The sequence below is a fragment of the Eutrigla gurnardus genome (genome assembly GCF_963514095.1).
Source record: "Eutrigla gurnardus genome assembly, chromosome: 22".
Classification (NCBI taxonomy): Eukaryota; Metazoa; Chordata; class Actinopteri; order Perciformes; family Triglidae; genus Eutrigla; species Eutrigla gurnardus.
Window position 1 is genome coordinate 4,942,547 of NC_139933.1, and position 20,276 is coordinate 4,962,822.

The 20,276-nt window shown below is 46.9% G+C and overlaps 3 protein-coding genes across 4 annotated transcripts; all 3 read left to right on the plus strand.

Moving 5' to 3' along the window:
* Positions 1-2,496: 2,496 nt before the first annotated feature.
* LOC311008391 (uncharacterized protein) lies at positions 2,497-8,190 on the plus strand. Of its 2 annotated transcripts, XM_084002045.1 has the most exons (8): positions 2,497-2,519; positions 5,237-5,511; positions 6,382-6,465; positions 6,556-6,644; positions 6,726-6,911; positions 7,004-7,141; positions 7,254-7,446; positions 7,533-8,190. In XM_084002045.1, exons 1-8 carry the CDS (start codon positions 2,512-2,514, stop codon positions 7,838-7,840), a joined length of 1,281 nt encoding a protein of 426 aa, XP_083858171.1. In that variant the 5' UTR covers positions 2,497-2,511; the 3' UTR covers positions 7,841-8,190. The 2 variants fall into 2 exon arrangements, with proteins under 2 accessions (XP_083858171.1, XP_083858170.1); XM_084002044.1 differs by lacking the exon at positions 2,497-2,519 and having other exon boundaries at positions 5,199-5,511.
* Positions 8,191-10,637: 2,447 nt separating this feature from the next.
* On the plus strand, positions 10,638-15,265 carry LOC311008392 (uncharacterized protein). The gene is made up of 7 exons (XM_084002046.1): positions 10,638-10,951; positions 13,744-13,827; positions 13,918-14,006; positions 14,112-14,297; positions 14,386-14,523; positions 14,636-14,828; positions 14,915-15,265. The coding sequence occupies exons 1-7, from the start codon at positions 10,654-10,656 to the stop codon at positions 15,220-15,222; spliced, it is 1,296 nt and encodes a 431-aa protein (XP_083858172.1). The 5' UTR covers positions 10,638-10,653; the 3' UTR covers positions 15,223-15,265.
* Positions 15,266-16,509: 1,244 nt separating this feature from the next.
* Positions 16,510-18,654, plus strand: LOC311008390 (uncharacterized protein). Its single transcript, XM_084002043.1, has 7 exons — positions 16,510-16,898; positions 17,114-17,197; positions 17,285-17,373; positions 17,446-17,631; positions 17,711-17,848; positions 17,934-18,126; positions 18,212-18,654. The coding sequence occupies exons 1-7, from the start codon at positions 16,595-16,597 to the stop codon at positions 18,517-18,519; spliced, it is 1,302 nt and encodes a 433-aa protein (XP_083858169.1). The 5' UTR covers positions 16,510-16,594; the 3' UTR covers positions 18,520-18,654.
* The last annotated feature ends 1,622 nt before the right edge of the window (positions 18,655-20,276 follow it).

The window sequence follows — 20,276 nt, forward strand, 5'->3', positions numbered from 1 at the left end:
AGACATGGAACCTTCCTTAACTTCTTTAGCGAGAAGAGGCTGGGTGAGATGGGGCACCGCGAAGGGAGCATGCGAGGGCTGCACGGGCTGCGAAGATGCAGCAGTAGATCTCGTTCTCGAGAGCGCCCCAGTAGGTGGCCTCGTTAAACTGTGAGAGGCGGGCTGCAACTTCGGAGGCGAAGTGTGTATGGTATTGATAGAAACCATGCTGCCAAAGCGGAGGGCCAGATTAAGAATGGTGGACAAGTAGTTGTCCAGTTCATTGCGTTGCGTGTGGAGTTTGGAACAGAGAGCGTCCCTGTAAAGGGAGAAGGCGCAAGCGTACTCTGTAGGAGTAAGCTCTCTGGAACGTGTGGGTGCTCTCACTTTAGAGTTGGGGATGTAGTTAGTGCATCCCGGCACTGGCATTTTGGTGCCAGGAGCCCGGGCTGAAGCGCGCTACGGTGGTTATTGGAAAGCGGCGAGGGGCGCTGGTGGCCTAGTGCCAGGAGGAAGACTGGTTGTTGGAAGACGTGGCGGGGCGGGGGGAGGGGGCGCTGAAACGAGTTGCTATGATTGTTGGAGAAACGGCGGGCGGCGCTGGCATCCCGGTGCCAGGAGCCCCGGGTGAAACAAGTTGCTGTGGTTGCTGGAAAAACGGCGGGGGCGCTGGTATCTTGGTGGCAGGAGCCCCGGCTGAAACGAGTTGCTATGGTTGTTGGAGAAACGGCAGGGGGCGCTGGCATCCCGGTGCCAGGAGCCCCGGGTGAACGAGCTGCTGTTGTTGGAAGGCGGCGGGGTGGGGGGGGGGCGCTGGCATCCTGGTGCCAGGAGCCCCGGCTCGAACGAGTTGCTGTGGTTGTTGGAAAAGCGGCGAGGGGGGCGCTGGCATCCCGGTGCCAGGAGCCCCGGCTCGAACGAGTTGCTGTGGTTGTTGGAAAAGCGGCGAGGGGGGCGCTGGCATCCTGGTGCCAGGAGCCCCTGCGAAGGTTAGCTGCGGTGACGGCTGGAACTGGATGGCATGCGCTGTGGCGTTTGCCCTTGGGTTGTAGGTAGCTTTTGCTGATGATGACGATCCTGATGGAAGTTGGAGGGTCCTGGATCCGTCTGGGCGCTCCCTCTGGATTGTAGAGATGACGAGAAGTAGTGGCGGAAACTCCGGAGTTGTTTGATCTGGCAGAGGATCTCTGTCTCTGCTTTTGCTACTGCTCTTGTTTTCTTAGGGCTGTGTTTGATGGTTCTATTAGCCCCCGGTTCTTTTGTTGGAAGCCCAAGGATAAACCAAAGAAATCCTCAGTTCATGAATAGAGAATTTGTTCAGGCCGCAGTAAAGTATGGCGGGCCTGGGCTCGGAATGGCAGGGCTTCCGCAAGATCTCCGTCGGAACGAACCTCGTTTCCTGGTGCTGGATACATTTTATTTTCTTGGGCTGGGACTGCCCCGTTAGGAAGTTAAACGTTCACGCAACCGAGTCTTACTGGTCGGTTGTCTCCGACGTGGACTTACGGAAATGTTATATGGATCGTGTTTGAGTGTTGTCCTTCAGGCGTTCGGCATTTTATTTATTTATTTATTTTATTTATTATTTATTTATTTATTTATTTTGCGCACAAGCTGTGTTCGCTTTTGATGGGTTTTCCGTGAGCCTGAAATGGCTTGTTTCGTTCGATTCACGAGACTCGCAGCTTTCAAATGATGAATAATATGACGCAGACGCATTCGAATGAATATACGATTAAATGGAATGAATGCGAAACTAGTGCAAAACGGCCCGCGGGTCACACTGTACTAATGAGCACGACCAGTGATTTATATGGGTTCGGTGAAAAGTACGAGTGAACACGGTGAAAGCGAATTGTACCAGTACTGTCTCTTTAACAAGAGCGTCGACGTTAAGGCTGGACGTGTGTGCGTGGTGACGTCATCCGGAAGCGACCTGGTGTTGACGGAAGGAGCGGCCACGAGTTTGGAGTTTGCTTTATTGTCGATCGATGGAACGTCTTTTGGCGTCTTTCCGGTTGGAGATTCTTTGAAGATGGAGACTGGTCTGGGGATCACACTGGAGCGTGGTGACGCTGCGACCGGCGAGTTGTTCGGCCGGTGTTGTCGGGACGATGGCGGGAGGCTGGAGCCAAGTTCGGGGGCGACGCGGTCGGCGAACTCCGGCGGGACGGCGGCGGCCGGCGAACTCTGGCGGGACGGCGGCGGCCGGCGAACTCCGGCGGGACGGCGGCGGCGACGTTCTGTCCGTGAGTTTCCTCGTCCTCTCCTAGCTGCTGAAGGAGGTGGGCTGGGAGACACAGAGGATTCGTCCGGCGAGCTATGGTAGTCTTGACTGTTGAGAAGGGATGAACTAGGCGGAACACTGACCGTGGATGAGATGGAGTTGGGTTTTCTTCGAAGTCGCTTACGTCGTTTAGCGCCACTGAAGTCGGGGTCTCGGGGACGGAGGTGGCGTCGGCTTCTGGTGGATTATGGTCCCGATCTCGATGGAAAGGATCGTCGACGGACGGGGATGGAAAGACGAAATCCATGGTGAGGTGAGTTAAGCTGCGAGGTGAGCCAAAGCTGGTGTTTGTTCATGCGAAAGTTTGGTTGTGCTTAGTGATGTTATGATTTGCGTCGAGGCTTCGAGGCATGTGTCGAGAATTTCGGCCCCTCCCCCAACGAAGCTCCGTGTCGAGATCTGATTCACCTCGGCAAAATGACGTAGCATATGACGAGCGAGGCTTCGTTTCGGGCTACTTTTTCGCGATACAGGTAGCGCGGTGATACAGGTTTACAATTGGCGGGACATTATGACTATAAAAATGCCTCATACACGAATACTAACTTGTGGGCTTATCAGTATTCTTATTAATTATTCTTATATATTCTTATACATCATTATTATAAAAATGGGCACATTATCAAAGCATTGTAGGTTCAAATCCAAGGTGGAATTGCAGTGTTGGCCTACCACTTTGACTAATATATCACTTTATCATTATTATTATTATTATTATACATCATTATTGTAATTATTTCTACTGCTGGTCATACTACAAAGAGGCAGTGGTGTAGCGGTTAAGAAGTTGGACTTGTGTTGCAAGTTCGAATCTAGGATAGAGCTACAACGATCCACCCCCATGCGTCCATTACTTATATTACAAATTATTATTATTATATATCATTATAAGTATTACTCCTATCTCATGTTTCGGGTGGTGTAGTGTCTAAGGACTGAGACACGTTATCAAAGTGTTGTAGGTTCAAATCCAAGTCTGTGGTTTATCAAATGAGTTATTTTCTATCTTGAGTTCAGAACTATTTATGAAAGGCACACTCACACACATGTATCACCAAGATGACTTTAATTCTCAAATGATTTGATGTTGGATCGGCACATATAGCAAACATCTTATGTTAGGTTGACTGGAAACTCTTTTACTTTCTTCATAATTTCATTCACCACTAGGTGTCCCTAGCGTACATATTTGAAGCTTTGGGGTCGAACCACTTTGGCGGTTCATCTGGCTGAGAGGCTTTGATGTTTCAAGAGGCTTCATCTCACCATCACTAGTTGTGCTCGAGGCGAAGTCGGTGCTCTGGTCTCTGGCCCAACACAAGAGTGAACGAACACGGGAGCGAGCGCAGGATACGTGAGCGAGCGCAGAATACGAGAGCGAAGCGGAGGAGAGGGTCAGGTGGCTATTTATAGAGATGCGGAAGTTGGCGCTGTTGAGGTGTGGACCTGCTCCTGAAACTCCGCCAATTAGGCTTCCAAACCTGAAAAACTGAAATGTTTTTGCAGAGGAACAGGAACTCCTTCACTCCCTCTTTGGAGTCTACCTGGGTGGGGTGGAGTGGGGGGGGGGGTTGGCTTGCACACCTGAGAATGTAGCACATAACTCCCTGGAGTCAGTTACCTTGTTAGTCTGAACCAAGTAGTCAAGGAAGAGGCAGGAGTTCATTGAGGATCTGTGTTAAACTGGCATTCGTTAGGGTAATCTTTCATTTGTTATACATATTATTTAATCTGTATTGGATTATATCCATTTGTATATTGTATGTGGAAACAGGTAGTGATGGTGAGATGAAGCCTCTTGAAACATCAAAGCCTCTCAGCCAGATGAACCACCAAAGTGGTTCGACCCCAAAGCTTCAAATATGTACGCTAGGGACACCTAGTGGTGAATGAAATTATGAAGAAAGTGTTTCCAGTCAACCTAACATAAGATGTTTGCTATATGTGCCGATCCAACATCAAATCATTTGAGAATTAAAGTCATCTTGGTGATACATGTGTGTGAGTGTGCCTTTCATAAATAGTTCTGAACTCAAGATAGAAAATAAGTCATTTGGTAAACCACAGACTTGGATTTGAACCTACAACACTTTGATAATGTGTCTCAGTCCTTAGACACTACACCACCCGAAACATGAGGTAGGAGTAATACTTATAATGATATATAATAATAATCATTTGTAATATAAGTAATGGATGCATGGGGGTGGATCGCTGTAGCCCTATCCTAGATTCGAACTTGCAACACTTTGACAACAAGTCCAACTTCTTAACCGCTACACCACTGCCTCTTTGTAGGATGACCAGCAGTAGTAATAATTACAATAATGATGTATAATAATAATAATAATAATGATAAAGTGATATATTAGTCAAAGTGGTAGGCCTACACTGCAATTCCACCTTGGATTTGAACCTACAATGCTTTGATAATGTGCCCATTTTCATAATAATGATGTATAAGAATATATAAGAATAATTAATAAGAATACTGATAAGCCCACAAGTTAGTATTCGTGTATGAGGCATTTTTATAGTCATAATGTCCCGCCAATTGAAAACCTGTATCACCGCGGTACCTGTATCGCGAAAAAGTAGCCCGAAACGAAGCCTCGCTCGTCATATGCTACGTCATTTTGCCGAGGTGAATCAGATCTCGACACGGAGCTTCGTTGGGGGAGGAGCCGAAATTCTCGACACATGCCTCGAAGCCTCGACGCAAATCATAACATCACTAGAAACAGGTATTAATTAATATGCAAGGTGGGAAAGAAAGAGGGGTGGGTTTTACTGAGAGAGAGAGAGAGGGAGTGCTGCTAGAATCTGACGCATCCGAGTGTGATTTTGTGAATCGGCCTGCTACGTGTCGGTGAGGAGTTGTGGAAGTTTTTTGTGACCTCAACCCTGCTTTCATCCATAACCTCGCAGGTTTGTAAAGAGGAGCATCATGTCTTTGAAAACCTCCTACAGAGTTCTGTCGAAATGTTTGAACCTCGGTGTCGTGGCTCGGAGCAAACCGCCGAGCAGGGCGCGGGACGCGACCAGTTCAGTGCTGGGACGGAGCCCGGTGCGGGGCTTTTACGACAGCGGGAAGCCCAGGGGCCGGGGGACGGCCAGGGCGGCTAATGTCCGGGTGGTGGACCTCCGCAGCGACGTGGTGGCTCAGCCGGGGCGGGCGATGAGGCAGGCCATGGCGGAGGCAGACCTCGGAGATGACCTGATGAGAGTCGACGCCGCTGTTGAAGGTGAGACAAACCAATTATGTGTTCATGAATGACAGCAACTAATGAGAGTTTAGTATAAATACATGAAAAAGGCCCATATTTTTGGAATTTTTGGCCTCATTTTCCACAACCAGTGTAGCATTACAATCAAACCACAGGCGTTACAAAATCACAGTAAAGTATTTGGTGAATCAGTGATTACTGGAGAAGGCGGCTTGCATTCTTACACTGTGACGAAAGGGCAAAAGCATCAAGTAATTCAATTACTCCATTTTAAGTGGTCGTGCATAATTTCATCATTTTCCCCAGAGACAGGAGATACCTGTTTTTGTGTTCTAAAAAGAGCCTCCGATGATGCAAAATGATAATGAAATATTTGCATTGCTTTGGTTAGAGGGGGTGAGACTACAACACCAGTTCTTCATGTTTTCAACCCGCCTATAGGGGGCGGGGCCCACTGAGACTACAGACCTGTTACAGACTAGTGGTGGGACCTCACTTCAGCCCATCAGAGATCCAGAGTCCGAGTGTTTAGTCAATATATGTGCAGACGCGACTTGTCAGTAAAGTTTCGGTCATGTTCTCTGTGTTGTTCTCTCTTGTTGATGACTTTGAGACGGCGCTTCTTGAAAACAACGTAACGCAATGCGTGTCGTATCAGGTTTGTTTGATGACTTATCCCTTTAAGGACAAACACCTGGAATGGTTCCAGCCATTAAAGGCTTGTCGATCCTTCTCAGCAGCGGTTAAAACTGGTTGAACCAGCCCTCCTCTATACCTTATTGTTTAGAATTGTTCTATCAAAAGTAATGATACGAATGTGTACGTGCACAACTTCTATAGTTAAATCACATCCACAACCAAAATCTTTGATTTGACGAATGTCTGCAGAGTTGGAGGAAATTACAGCTGACTTGTTCGAGATGGAGGCCGCTCTGTTCGTTCCCTCTGGAACCATGGGTAATCTCATCGCAGGTGAGCCGCGCATTCATCCCCAGAGTCTGAACCCACGTTTCGCCGAGGTCGCGATGGGTCACGATTGTGCACGTGTTTGTCTTCATGCAGTGATGGTGCACTGCAGGGAGCGGGGGGACGAGATGATCGTGGGCGACCGTTCCCATCAACACATCTACGAGCAAGGAGGGAGCGCACAGGTGAGCGAACCGGAGCAGCAGACACCTGTCGTCGGGGTCGGTCTGCGCTCCATTCACCATGTGTCTGTGTGTTGAACACAGCTGGCCGGTGTCCACAGCGTCACGGCGACCACGCTCCCCGATGGATCATTCGATTTGGATGAGCTGGAATCGAAGATTCGCCACCGTTACCCTCTCCCCTATTACCCCCGCTCACGCCTCATATGTGTGGAGAACACACACAACGTACAGGGAGGGCGTGTGCTTCCTCTGAGCTTCCTGCGGGAGGTGTGTGTGTGTGTGTGTGCAGATTTAATTTCGAGACATCATGCTGATAGAAAACCATAATAGAGGTTTGTTTGTTGTCCTCCATCTCTAAGGTCCGTGCTTTGGCGGATAGATACGGTCTGTCGGTGCACATGGATGGAGCCAGGGTGATGAACGCTGCTGTGGCCCAGGGCGTGCCTCCGTCCACCATACTGCAGCACACACACTCAGTCAGCCTGTGCCTCTCCAAGGTGGGAGTACAACACAAACAACACACAGAGAGAACATACACATTTATGTGAAGCAAAGAGCTTGTAGACAAAAACGTCTCAAAGTCAAGTTCACATTGCGGCGTGTTAACAGGGTATCGGTGCCCCCGTGGGATGCATGCTGGCTGGACCCCGAGACTTCATCTCCCAGGCGGTGCGGTGCCGTAAAGCCCTGGGTGGGGGGATGCGGAAGGCTGGTGTTCTGGCAGCTCCTGGGAAACTGTCTTTGCTGGAGATGGTTGGGAGACTGGAAGAGGATCACCGTAATGCAAAAACCTTTGCTCGAGGTGAGCGGCTCATATTTCTCTCCATAAAGAAATGAAATGATTAACAGACAGCTCATGACTTCTTGTCTTTTCTTCACCTCTCCCAGCTCTGCTCGACTGTGACCCTTCTCTGTTCGCCGTAGACATGGCCGCCGTGGAGACAAACATCGTGCGTTTCTACCTACAGGAGCCCAGTTTGAGCCCCGCTGAGTTCTGTGCCCTCATGGGTAAAGTTGGCGAGGGCGAGGAGGCAGCGCTGGGACAGGGGATACAAGTACTCATGTACCCCCATTTTGGAAATGCAATACGGGCTGTGTGGCATCTTGGGATTTCCCCTGAAGATACTCAGCTGGCCATTCGGAAAATGCAATTTGTGGCTTCTCGGTACTTGGAGGAGAAGATCAGGGCCCAGTGAAACCTGTAGCATCCTAAGATGTGCAGCCTAACTGATCATAGGGATTTTATAAACTTTTTTTTACAATATCCTTTTTAAGGGAACACTTTAATGGGCAACTCAGGGGTTTCTATGAGTCATCTGAGAGGTACAGTGTGGAAGGAATGGGGACCTATATTCATAGCTTAACGTACAGCAATGACAGACCTTCACCTGAAACCGGGGCTTTAATGAGAACTAATGGATGAGGCGGTGTCACACTGGAAGAGAGATTTCTGCATGTGACACTCTTACCTTGCTTTTGTATTTTTTTTTTTATTTCATTTGGTTTTGTTGATACTGTGAATGTAATCAAGAATGTGATGGTTTTGTATTATTGCACATTGTTTTTCAGATTAAAAAAAATAGAAACCGAACAAAACGAGCCGGTCTACAAACAAAGACGACGTTAAGGTCGAGCCTTTTGGCTGTTTTTTCCACTACAAGTAGTTTGTAACTCGAGCCACGTCTTTGTTTTTAATGTTGCACAATGAAATAACTGTCGAATTCAGGCTTTTTAACATTTTGCCAGAAGAGGCTCCTCAAAGCCCCCTAAAAAAAAACCTGGAGGAGCCTTTAACCCTATTAGTAGATCAAGTTTCCCAACATTTATCTCTGCCAATTAGAGTAATGGTAACTAGTAACTAATGTCTACAGTTGTTTTGAGGTATTTTATATTATTCAGAAGCCACTTTATAAGCTTGATTTTAATCTAAATTCATTGGGGGACTAATTTAACTTATTTGCCTGTAATCTACAAAATGATATAATCTGCCAGGATATTAATGTGATCTAAATCGTTTACATCAGCTGACTAAAGCTTTGTGGAAAGGTAGCTGAATGTGTCCGAGAATATTTCCAGGGAAACAGCAGATTCAGAGGGCTGTTGTAATAATGTGCCATGACCTGTACATATGTGAAAAATAAATCTGTTCAGTGTTCAACAGAGTGGACCAATAAAAAAGTCTCACTGTTGTTTTTTTGTGAAAGCTGTTTTCTGTGCAAATGCACCACTGCTTCCAAAAATAAACCGCCAACTATTTTGATCATCCATCCATCCATTTTCTACCGCTTATCCTGTATTCAGGGTACACCCTGGACAGGACGCCAGTCTATCACAGGGAGACATGTAGAGACAGACAACCATTCACGCTCACATTCACACCTACGGGCAATTTAGAGTCACCAATGAACCTATCTTCATGCATGTCTTTGGACTGTGGGAGGAAGCTGGAGAACCCGGAGAGAACCCACGCTAACACGGGGAGAACATGCAAACTCCACACAGAAGGAACCCGGGCCTGACCCGGGGATCGAACCCGCAACCCTCTTGCTGTGAGGCGACAGTGCTAGCATTATATCATCAAGTACAATAACCTGACCATCAATATTCTAATTGTCGTTTCATTAAATAGTATTAAATATGATGGTTATAAAATATTTCTGTAAAAAGTCTAAAATGTGTGTCGGATAAGTTGATTTAATTCTGATTTCTTTCTGAATGATTCAGAGTTAACATTATAATTGGCTTCCTCTGGCGCCATCTAGAGGCTGCTGGTGATCGGTGCATGCCGACGAGCGGATAGGTCATCCATTAACTTTCCTTGCAGTCAATGATTATTGTTTACGCGCTCCAAAGTTCGATACCTGCCGATCACCTCGCGAACATGTTAGTGATCGGAGCATCATGTATCTGAGGACACTTTGCTGCAGGCTTCTGTTGAACTGTGAAGTATTATGATGCAGTATCACCTATACCATCCATGAGGTATTTTCCTATGAAACAAGATAAGCATCTGTGCAAAGCTTCAGAATGACTGGTTGATGGGTGATGCCGTGATCTGTTGAAAGTGGTTGGTGCTAGTTGATTTAAGGACATCATATTTATCATATTTATCCCCCATGGGACAGTGTCAGGTTCAGACAGGATCAGACACTGCCCTCCATGCACAGCTGCACCCGAAACGTGATGCCAGCCTCTCAGCTGCAGCAATGACCCCGCCGCACAAACGTGTACAAAACAGACAGCCCCCCCCTCAGGGCTTTTAAGGTGGAATGGTAGGTGGAACTTTTTCCAGTTATGTGACAACAGTTAAAAGATATGGCAGAGACGAGAAGATAAAAAATACATTAAAAAAGATCATTTATTTATGCAGGGAGACATTCTTAGTTAAGAGTTTTGAGCACATTTAGATGATTATCGAGATATCGTGAATTGCAGTTATTTTCCGCCAACATAGTCGTGATATGAATGCCTAATATGATAACATTATTTACAGATTATTTTAACCATTTAAACCCGAAGAGCTAGTTCAACGAAACAATCCAAGTGTGAAAGGTTTTTGCGGAGGAACAGGAACTCCTACTATTCACTCCCTCTTTGGAGTCTACCTGGGTGGGGTGGAGTGGGGGGGGGGATTGGCTTGCACACCTGAGAATGTAGCACATAACTCCCCGGAGTCAGTTACCTTGTTAGTCCGAACCAAGTAGTCAAGGAGGAAAGAGAGGCAGTTTATTGAGGATCTTTGTTAAACTGGCATTCGTTAGGGTAATCTTTCATTTGTTATACATATTATTTAATCTGTATTAGATTGTATCCATTTGTATATTGTACGTGGAAACGGGTATTAATATGCAAGGTGGGAAAGAAAGAGGGGTGGGTTTTACTGAGAGAGAGAGAGGGAGTGTGATTTTGTTAATCGGCCTGCTACGTGTCGGTGAGGAGTTGTGGAAGTTTTTTGTGACCTCAACCCTGCTTTCATCCATAACCTCGCAGGTTTGTAAAGAGGAGCATCATGTCTTTGAAAACCTCCTACAGAGTCCTGTCGAAATGTTTGAACCTCGGTGGCGTGGCTTGGAGCAAACCGCTGAGCGGGGCGCGGGACGCCACGAGTTCAGTGCTGGGACGGAGCCCGGTGCGGGGCTATCACGACAGCGGGAAGCCCAGGGGCCGGGGGGCGGCCAGGGCGGCTAACGTCCGGGTGGTGGACCTCCGCAGCGACGTGGTGGCTCAGCCGGGGCGGGCGATGAGGCAGGCCATGGCGGAGGCAGACCTCGGAGATGACCTGATGAGAGTCGACGCCGCTGTTGAAGGTGAGACAAACCAATTATGTGTTCATGAATGACGGCAACTAATGAGAGTTTAGTATAAATACATGAAAAAGGTCCATATTGTTTGAATTTTTGGCCTCATTTTCCACAAACCACAGGCGTTACAAAATCACAGTAAAGTATTTGGTGAATCAGTGATTACTGGAGAAAAAAAGCAGATAATGATTATGCATATTTACACATATTTACATAGACTACCAAATTGGTTTGGTGGTTTGGGGTTTTTGAGGTCAAGATTTCTGTCAGTGGGAGCATACCTGGCCAAACCCTGTCAGCCATAGGATGAGCAAGCCCGAACTAGTCTGATGAGCAATCTCCTCTCCTGCTGTTAAACTAGTGATAACGGCTGAATCACAGATTGCTTTCATCAGACCGACCCGTGGACAGGAGGGACGACGTCGCAAGTTACCAGTGCACAGAGCTTTATCGAGGCACCATGTTGTTGTTTTAAATGACAGGGTCTCGGTCTTCGCCAACACCCTGTTTTAAATGACAGGGTCTCTGTGTTACGCAACGACCGGCTCTCAAACTATGCAACGCTGCAGGGCTCTGAGTCTCCGTCATGCAATAATACATCTGCTTTGTTAACAATCAAAGAATCACCATTTGCATTAAGCTTTGTATCGTTAGAAACCCTGTAGTATTTTTGAATGGTCGTGCATAATTTCATCATTTTCCCCAGAGACAGGAGATATCTGTATTTGTGTTCTAAAAAGAGCCTCCGATGATGCAAAATGATAATGAAATATTTGCATTGCTTTGGTTAGAGGGGGTGAGACTACACCAGTTCTTCAACCCGCCTATAGGGGGCGGGGCCCACTGAGACTACAGACCTATTACAGACTAGTGGTGGGACCTCACTTCCCGCCCATCAGAGATCCAGAGTCCGAGTGTTTACTCGATATACGCGCCTTGTCAGTAAAGTTTCAGTCATGTTCTCTGTGTTGTTCTCTCTTGTTGATGACTTTGAGACGGCGCTTCTTGAAAACAACGTAAAGCAATGCGTGTCGTATCAGGTTTGTTTGATGACTTATCCCTTTAAGGACAAACACCTGGAATGGTGCAGCCATTAAAAGCTTGTCGATCCTTCTCAGCAGCGGTTAAAACTGGTTCAAAACCAGCCCTCCTCAATACCTTATTATTTAGAATTGTTATGTCAAAATTAATAATAATAAACCAACAATGAATGTGTACTTGCACAACTTCTATTATTAAAGGCGCCATATGTAATAATGTGGCCAAAAACGTTACTACACCCAAATTCAAAACACTGCGGCGAGTCGTATCCGCCTCCCCCTCCACCCCCTCCCCTCCAGACTCGAGGTTGCCAGAGCTGTTGGTGTAGCTGTTGTGTGTGTGTGTGTGTGGATGGCACACACACACACACACACACACACACACACACACACACACACACACACACACACACACACACAGTGACATTTCATACCTTTTCAAAAATTGTACTGTATAGCCACGAATTTAATCCATTCATAATCTGCCATTTATTATTCCTAGTGCTAAATTATTAAAGTAAAAAATAATTAAATGATATTGAAATCATGTACTTAAATATTTTTGTGCTTTTACTCAGTTTGACTATCGACTATCGACAGCGAGGTTCTAAAAGTTACATCATATGTATGCATATTATTCTTCTATTATTGTTGTATTTATACTGTAATAGTCCAAAATTATGTGAATATGTATATCGCATAGTTTTAGTGAAATAACAGAGTCTTTGCCTCATCGCCTCTAGAAACATAGGAAAAAACATCTTGACAGTAAAATAACACATATTATCTCTCTAATGCACTTTGCCCGTGACAAGAGAAACTATGGCTATAACTTGTGAGAGGTGTGTGTGTGCAGAGTTGGACAACACAGAGGATGCCCATTGCTCACTTCACTTCGTCAGTCATCTTGCAAGAATAGACCGTGCACAAACGAATACCGCTGCAAAACCTACTCACCGGACCAGTTGTTTACTCCCTGTCTGTCAAAAAGTGAGGTTTCGCGAGACGAGCAGTGGCCGTCTCCAGCAGCTTAGCGTTCAGCAGCAGGGCATGTCTGGGCACGTCAGGGCAGTGACGGCAGAGTGAGGGCACGACCGACCAGGGTAGATCTAAATTATTATTATTTTGTTTTATTTATTATTATTTTGGCCCACACAGACACACACACACACACACACACTCTTTGGGGGGGGGAAATCACTTTGACAAAAGGGCACTTTGGGCATCAAGGGGCAGGTGCTCCAGCACCCTCCGCCCCCCCCTGCACGTGCCTGAGGAGAAGTGTAGCCAATCCTGCATCCGATTTCAAATTCCTCTCAGCTTTCAACTGTCTCCACCATTCAAATGCGTCCCTGACCCTCACTTTGCCTCGGTTTTTATCTTGGCGTTTTTGTGAATCATAACGCGCTCTTTTGGGTTTCGTTGCCTCCGCCATTGTAGCTCAGCCGAAACTGGCAACCCGTGGTTGCTCTGCAGCTGAGACTCTACTGACTGCAATGATTTGTAGACGCCAGTGGGTGGCGCCACGTGCCACAACATGTTTTCAAAACATAAACATGATTTGCGGTCCGCAAAATAAATGTGAATATTTTGGCTGTACTGTTGTTGTTGGTGAGTTCAGTATGTTATATGATCATTATTCCCGAGTCTCTATGACATATTAGGATGATTTTACAGCCAGTTGCTTTAGATTTCTTACATATTGCACCTTTAAATCACATCCACAACCAAAATCTTTGATTTGACGAATGTCTGCAGAGTTGGAGGAAATTACAGCTGATTTGTTCGAGATGGAGGCTGCTCTGTTCGTTCCCTCTGGAACCATGGGTAATCTCATCGCAGGTGAGCCGCGCATTCATCCCCAGAGTCTGAACCCACGTTTCGCCGAGGTCACGATGGTTCACGATTGTGCACGTGTTTGTCTTCATGCAGTGATGGTGCACTGCAGGGAGCGGGGGGACGAGATGATCGTGGGCGACCGTTCCCATCAACACATCTACGAGCAAGGAGGGAGCGCACAGGTGAGCGAACCGGAGCAGCAGACACCTGTGGTCGGGGTCGGTCTGTGTCTACATTCACCGCGTGTCTGTGTCTTCATTCACCGCGTGTCTGTGTGTTGAACACAGCTGGCCGGTGTCCACAGCGTCACGGCGACCACGCTCCCCGATGGATCATTCGATTTGGATGAGCTGGAATCGAAGATTCGCCACCGTTACCCTCTCCCCTATTACCCCCGCTCACGCCTCATATGTGTGGAGAACACACACAACGTACAGGGAGGGCGTGTGCTTCCTCTGAGCTTCCTGCAGGAGGTGTGTGTGTGTGTGCAGATTTAATTTCGAGACATCATGCTGATAGAAAACCATAATAGAGGTTTGTTTGTTGTCCTCCATCTCTAAGGTCCGTGCTTTGGCGGATAGATACGGTCTGTCGGTGCACATGGATGGAGCCAGGGTGATGAACGCTGCTGTGGCCCAGGGCGTGCCTCCATCCACCATACTGCAGCACACACACTCAGTCAGCCTGTGCCTCTCCAAGGTGGGAGTACAACACAAACAACACACAAAGAGAACATACACATTTATGTGAAACAAAGAGCTTGCAGACAAAAACGTCTCAAAGTCAAGTTCACATTGCGGCGTGTTAACAGGGTATCGGTGCCCCCGTGGGATGCATGCTGGCTGGACCCCGAGACTTCATCTCCCAGGCGGTGCGGTGCCGTAAAGCCCTGGGTGGGGGGATGCGGAAAGCTGGTTTTCTGGCAGCAGCTGGGAAACTGTCTTTGCTGGAGATGGTTGGGAGACTGGAAGAGGATCACCGTAATGCAAAAACCTTTGCTCGAGGTGAGCGGCTCATATTTCTCTCCATAAAGAAATGAAATGATTAACAGACGGCTCATGACTTCTTGTCTTTTCTTCACCTCTCCCAGCTCTGCTCGACTGTGACCCTTCTCTGTTCGCCGTAGACATGGCCGCCGTGGAGACAAACATCGTGCGTTTCTACCTACAGGAGCCCAGTTTGAGCCCCGCTGAGTTCTGTGCCCTCATGGGTCAGGTTGGCGAGGGAGAGGAGGCAGCGCTGGGACAGGGGATACAAGTACTCATGTACCCCCATTTTGGAAATGCAATACGGGCTGTGTGGCATCTTGGGATTTCCCCTGAAGATACTCAGCTGGCCATTCGGAAAATGCAATTTGTGACTTCTCGGTACTTGGAGGAGAAGATCAGGGCCCAGTGAAACCTGTAGCATCCTAAGATGTGCAGCCTGACTGATCATGGGGATTCTTTATCTTCTTTTTTTACAATATCCTTTTTAAGGCAACACTTTAATGGGTAACTCAGGGGTTTCTATGAGTCATCTGAGAGTTACAGTGTGGAAGGAATGGGGACCTATATTCATAGCTTAACGTACAGCAATGACAGACCTTCACCTGAAACCGGGGCTTTAATGAGAACTAATGGATGAGGCGGTGTCACACTGGAAGAGAGATTTCTGCATGTGACACTCTTACCTTGCTTTTGTATTTTTTTTAATTTCATTTGGTTTTGTTGATACTGTGAATGTAATCAAGAATGTGATGGTTTTGTATTATTGCACATTGTTTTTCAGATAAAAAAAAAATAGAAACAAACAGACAGCTGTATCATCGTGCCGGTCTACAAACAAAGACGACGTTAAGGTCGAGCCTTTTGGCTGTTTCTTACACTACAAGTAGTTTGTAACTCGAGCCACGTCTTTGTTTTTAATGTTGCTGTCGGATTTAGGCTTTTTAACATTTTGCCAGAAGAGGCTCCTCAAAGCCCCCTAAAAACATACATGGAGGAGCCTTTAACCCCATTAGTGGATCAAGTTTCCCAACATTTATCTCTGCCAATTAGAGTAAAGGGCAGAATTCTCCACCTATCATTTTTACAACTAACGTCTACGGTTGTTTTGAGGTATTTTATATTATCAGAAGCCACTTTATTAGCTTGATTTTAATCTAAATTCATTGGGGGACTAATTTAACTTATTTGCCTGTTATCTACAAAATGATATAATCTGCCAGGATATTAATGTGATCTAAATCGTTTACATCAGCTGACTAAAGCTTTGTGGAAAGGTAGCTGAATGTGTCCGAGAATATTTCCAGGGAAACAGCAGATTCAGAGGGCTGTTGTAATAATGTGCCATGACCTGTACATATGTGAAAAATAAATCTGTTCAGTGTTCAACAGAGTGGACCAATAAAAAAGTCTCACTGTTGTTTTTTTTTGTGAAAGCTGACATTGCTAGCATTATATCATCAAGTACAATAACCTGACCATCAATATTCTAATTGTCGTTTCATTAGATAGTATTAAATATGATGGTTATAAAATATTTCTGTAAAAAGTCTAAAATGTGTGTCGGATAAGTTGATTTAATTCTGGTTTCTTTCTGAATAATTCAGAGTTAACATTATAATTGGCTTCCTCTGGCGCCATCTAGAGGCTCGTGGTGATCGGTGCATGCCGACGAGCGGATAGGTCATCCATTAACTTTCCTTGCAGTCAATGATTATTGTTTACGCGCTCCAAAGTTCGATACCCGCCGATCACCTCGCGAACATGTCAGTGAGAGGAGCATCATGTATCTGAGGACACTTTGCTGCAGGCTTTTGTCGAACTGTCGGAACCGCGGTGTCGTCGTCGCCTCCAGCGAACCGCGCGGCGCCCGACATGCGGCCGCTTCGGCGCTGGGACGGAGCTCCGCGCGGGGCTATTACAACACCGGGAGACCCGGGTTACCCGGTTACCCGGGCGGGGCGGCCCACGCCCGGGTGGTGGACCTCCGCAGCGACACGGTGACCAAGCCCGGACCGGCGATGAGGCAGGCCATGGCGGAGGCCGAGGTCGGGGATGACGTAATGGGAGAAGACCCGAGTGTGAACGGTTAGAACCGAAGCGTTAGTGAGCGAAACAGGAACAAACTTATTTATGCATAATTAAAAAGTCACTCCAGAATAGTCATAAATCAAGGACTGGAGTATAATGAAATAGCTTGATGGATGATTTCAGGATCATGATGATGTGTTTAGGTCTATGTGTGACTGTGGTTCAACATGAAAACACAGACATCTTTTACATCATTTCACTCATTCCTGCAGAGTTACAGAAAATTGCAGCCGATACGTTCCAGATGGAGGCCGCTCTGTTCGTTCCCACTGGAACCATGAGTAACCTCATCGCAGGTGAGCCGTGCATTCATCCCCAAGAGTCTGAATCCACGTTTCGTGAGGTCAGTAGGTCATAAATATGCATGCATTGTCTTCATGCAGTGATGGTGCACTGCAGGCAGCGGGGGGACGAGATGATTGTGGGCGACCTGTCACATCTTCACATCTACGAGCAGGGAGGGAGCGCACAGGTGAGTTGAACCAGAGCAGCAGACACCTGTGGTAGGGTCGGTGTCTTCATTCACCTTGTGTCTGTGTCGCAGCTGGCCGGCGTCCACGCCACCACGGCGACCACGCTCCCCGACGGATCATTCGATCTGGAGCAGCTGGAATCGAAGATCCGCCACGGTTACCCCGACCCCCACTTCCCCCGCACGCGCCTCATATGTGTGGAGGACACGCACAACATACAGGGAGGGCGTGTGCTTCCTCTCAGCTTCCTGCAGGAGGTGTGTGGATTTCATTTTTTAAAACATCATGCTGATAGAAAAATGTCAACATATTTTTCCCTCCCCCTCCATCTCTAAGGTCCGTGCTTTGGCGGATAGATACGGTCTGTCGGTGCACATGGATGGAGCCAGGGTGATGAACGCCGCTGTGGCCCAGGGCGTGCCTCCGTCCACCATCCTGCAGCACGCACACACAGTCAGTGTGTGCCTCTCCAAGGTGGGAGTACAACACAAACACACATTAAGGACCAGAAACACAAACTACATCTCAGAGTCAAGTTCACGTTGCGGCGTGTTAACAGGGTCTCGGTGCCCCCGTGGGAACGATGCTGGCTGGACCCCGAGACTTCATCTCCCAGGCGGTGCGGTGCCGTAAAGCCCTGGGTGGGGGGATGCGGCAGGCTGGTGTTCTGGCAGCAGCTGGGAAACTGTCTTTGCTGGAGATGGTTGGGAGACTGGAAGAGGATCACCATAATGCAAAAACCTTTGCTCGAGGTGAGCGGCTCATATTTCTCTCCATAAAGAAATGAAATGATTAACAGACAGCTCATGACTTCTTGTCTTTGTTCGTCTCTCCCAGCTCTGCTCGACTGTGACCCTTCTCTGTTCGCCGTAGACATGGCCGCCGTGGAGACAAATATTCTGCGTTTCTACCTACAGGAGCCCAGTTTGAGCCCCGTTGAGTTGTGTGCCCGCATGGGTCAGGTTGGCGAGGGCGAGGAGGCAGCGCTGGGACAGGGGATACAAGTACTCATGTACCCCCATTTCGGAAATTCAGTACGGGCTGTGTGGCATCTTGGGATTTCCCCTGAAGATACTCAGCTGGCCATTCGAAAAATGCAATTTGTGGCTTCTCGGTACTTGGAGGAGAAGATCAGGGCCCAGTGAAACCTGTAGCATCCTAAGATGTGCAGCCTAACTGATCATAGGGATTCTATCCAGATTAATTTAGAGAGATGTCAAACACAGGATGAATACTGTACAACTGGAGTGACTTTGCTTATCTTTATATGAGTGTTAATTTCACATTTTCATAATTCTTATTAAACTTAAATAACACTGTCTTTGGCCAAAGTTTGTTTCTTTTTTAATGTATTTTGAGGGGTATATTTTATATATTTTAAAAATAAATTACAATCTAAGTTTTAGCCACATGTCATAATTAAGTAGTTAATATTCTTTTAAAGATTCCCAAAAAGGACTTCCTTAATCTCAACCTTCATACTATGAGCAATATTCTGCAAAAAGTTTGGTTATAGATATTTCAATTGAGAGGTTTTTAATGTTTGATGTCTGTCTTGAAGTGGCGGAGCTCTGTTGCTAAAGGATGATATCTCATATTCCTGTGCACCATTAAAGGCGCCATATGTAAGAATGTGGCCAAAAACGTTACTACACCCAAATTAAAAACACTGCGGCGAGTCGTACTGACTATGAATTACAAAAAATGGATAACCAAATAATCACTTAAAGATCATTCAAGCAGTTATATTATTCTATACAGACAGTGTGGTAACAGGGAGAAGACATTGGGGGAAACTGATCCCGGGCCGAGAGTCGAACCCGTGATCGCCGCGTCGAGGACGTTGAGCCTCTGTACATGAGCGTGCCAATGTTGGAGGATGACAGCCAATCAGATCCGCTGCTCCACCAATCGCCTTCGCCCAGCTCCAACATTTGACCAATCACGACGGAGAAATGTTGGACAGAGCCCGAAGCCGAGGAGATTTACAGGTAAACTTCGGTTCAGTTCAGTATGTTATATGATCATTATTCCTGAGTCTCTATGACATATTAGGATGATTTTACGGCCAGTTGCTTTAGATTTCTTACATATTGTACCTTTAAGTAATTATTTGGTCATCCATTTTTTGTAATTCATAGTCATCATTCCCAACAGACATAACAGACACAAAAATGCAATGCATCACACATTATGTGGTTCAGCTACAGCTGCCTGTGATTATACACTTGGCCAGTAGGTGGTGTTCGTGTGCACATGAAGCTTCGAGAAATGAACCCTTTCTCGAACCAATTGGCTCAAGTGGTTCGATGCCTCATGAGGCTTCATCTCACCATCACTACTATACCTATTTGTGTGTTTTTCCCTCTCTTATAAATCGTCCCAGTCCTGATTCTGGCTTTCGCGTGGATTTTGTGAAATTTAAAGCAAAACCAAAAAGTATTGGCAGCGGTGGGATTCGAACCCACGCCATCGAAATGACTGGAGCCTAAATCCAGCGCCTTAGACCACTCGGCCACGCTACCACACTGGTGGACGGAGACATACGAACACCCTTATCTGACTGCCTGCGATGAACAATTTACCATTAACGTACCGGTATTTACGGAGTCCGGCCGTGGTTAACGTTATCTTTCACTAAACGGTCATGTCATTAGCTAACGCTCGCAGTTATTGTCGCCACTCTACTGGGTTAGCGGGATGTAACTTTTACGTAACCGAACGTGGCGTTGAATGTATACACGTCGCTGAACGTCACTCCTATTCCTCAATCTAGCTAGCTAGCTAGCAAGCTATTTAGCTCAGCCAGCTAGCAGTCTAGTTAGCTCAGCCAGCTAGCAGGCTAGTTAGCTCAGCCAGCTAGCAGGCTAGTTAGCTCAGGCAGCTAGCAAGCTAGTTCGCT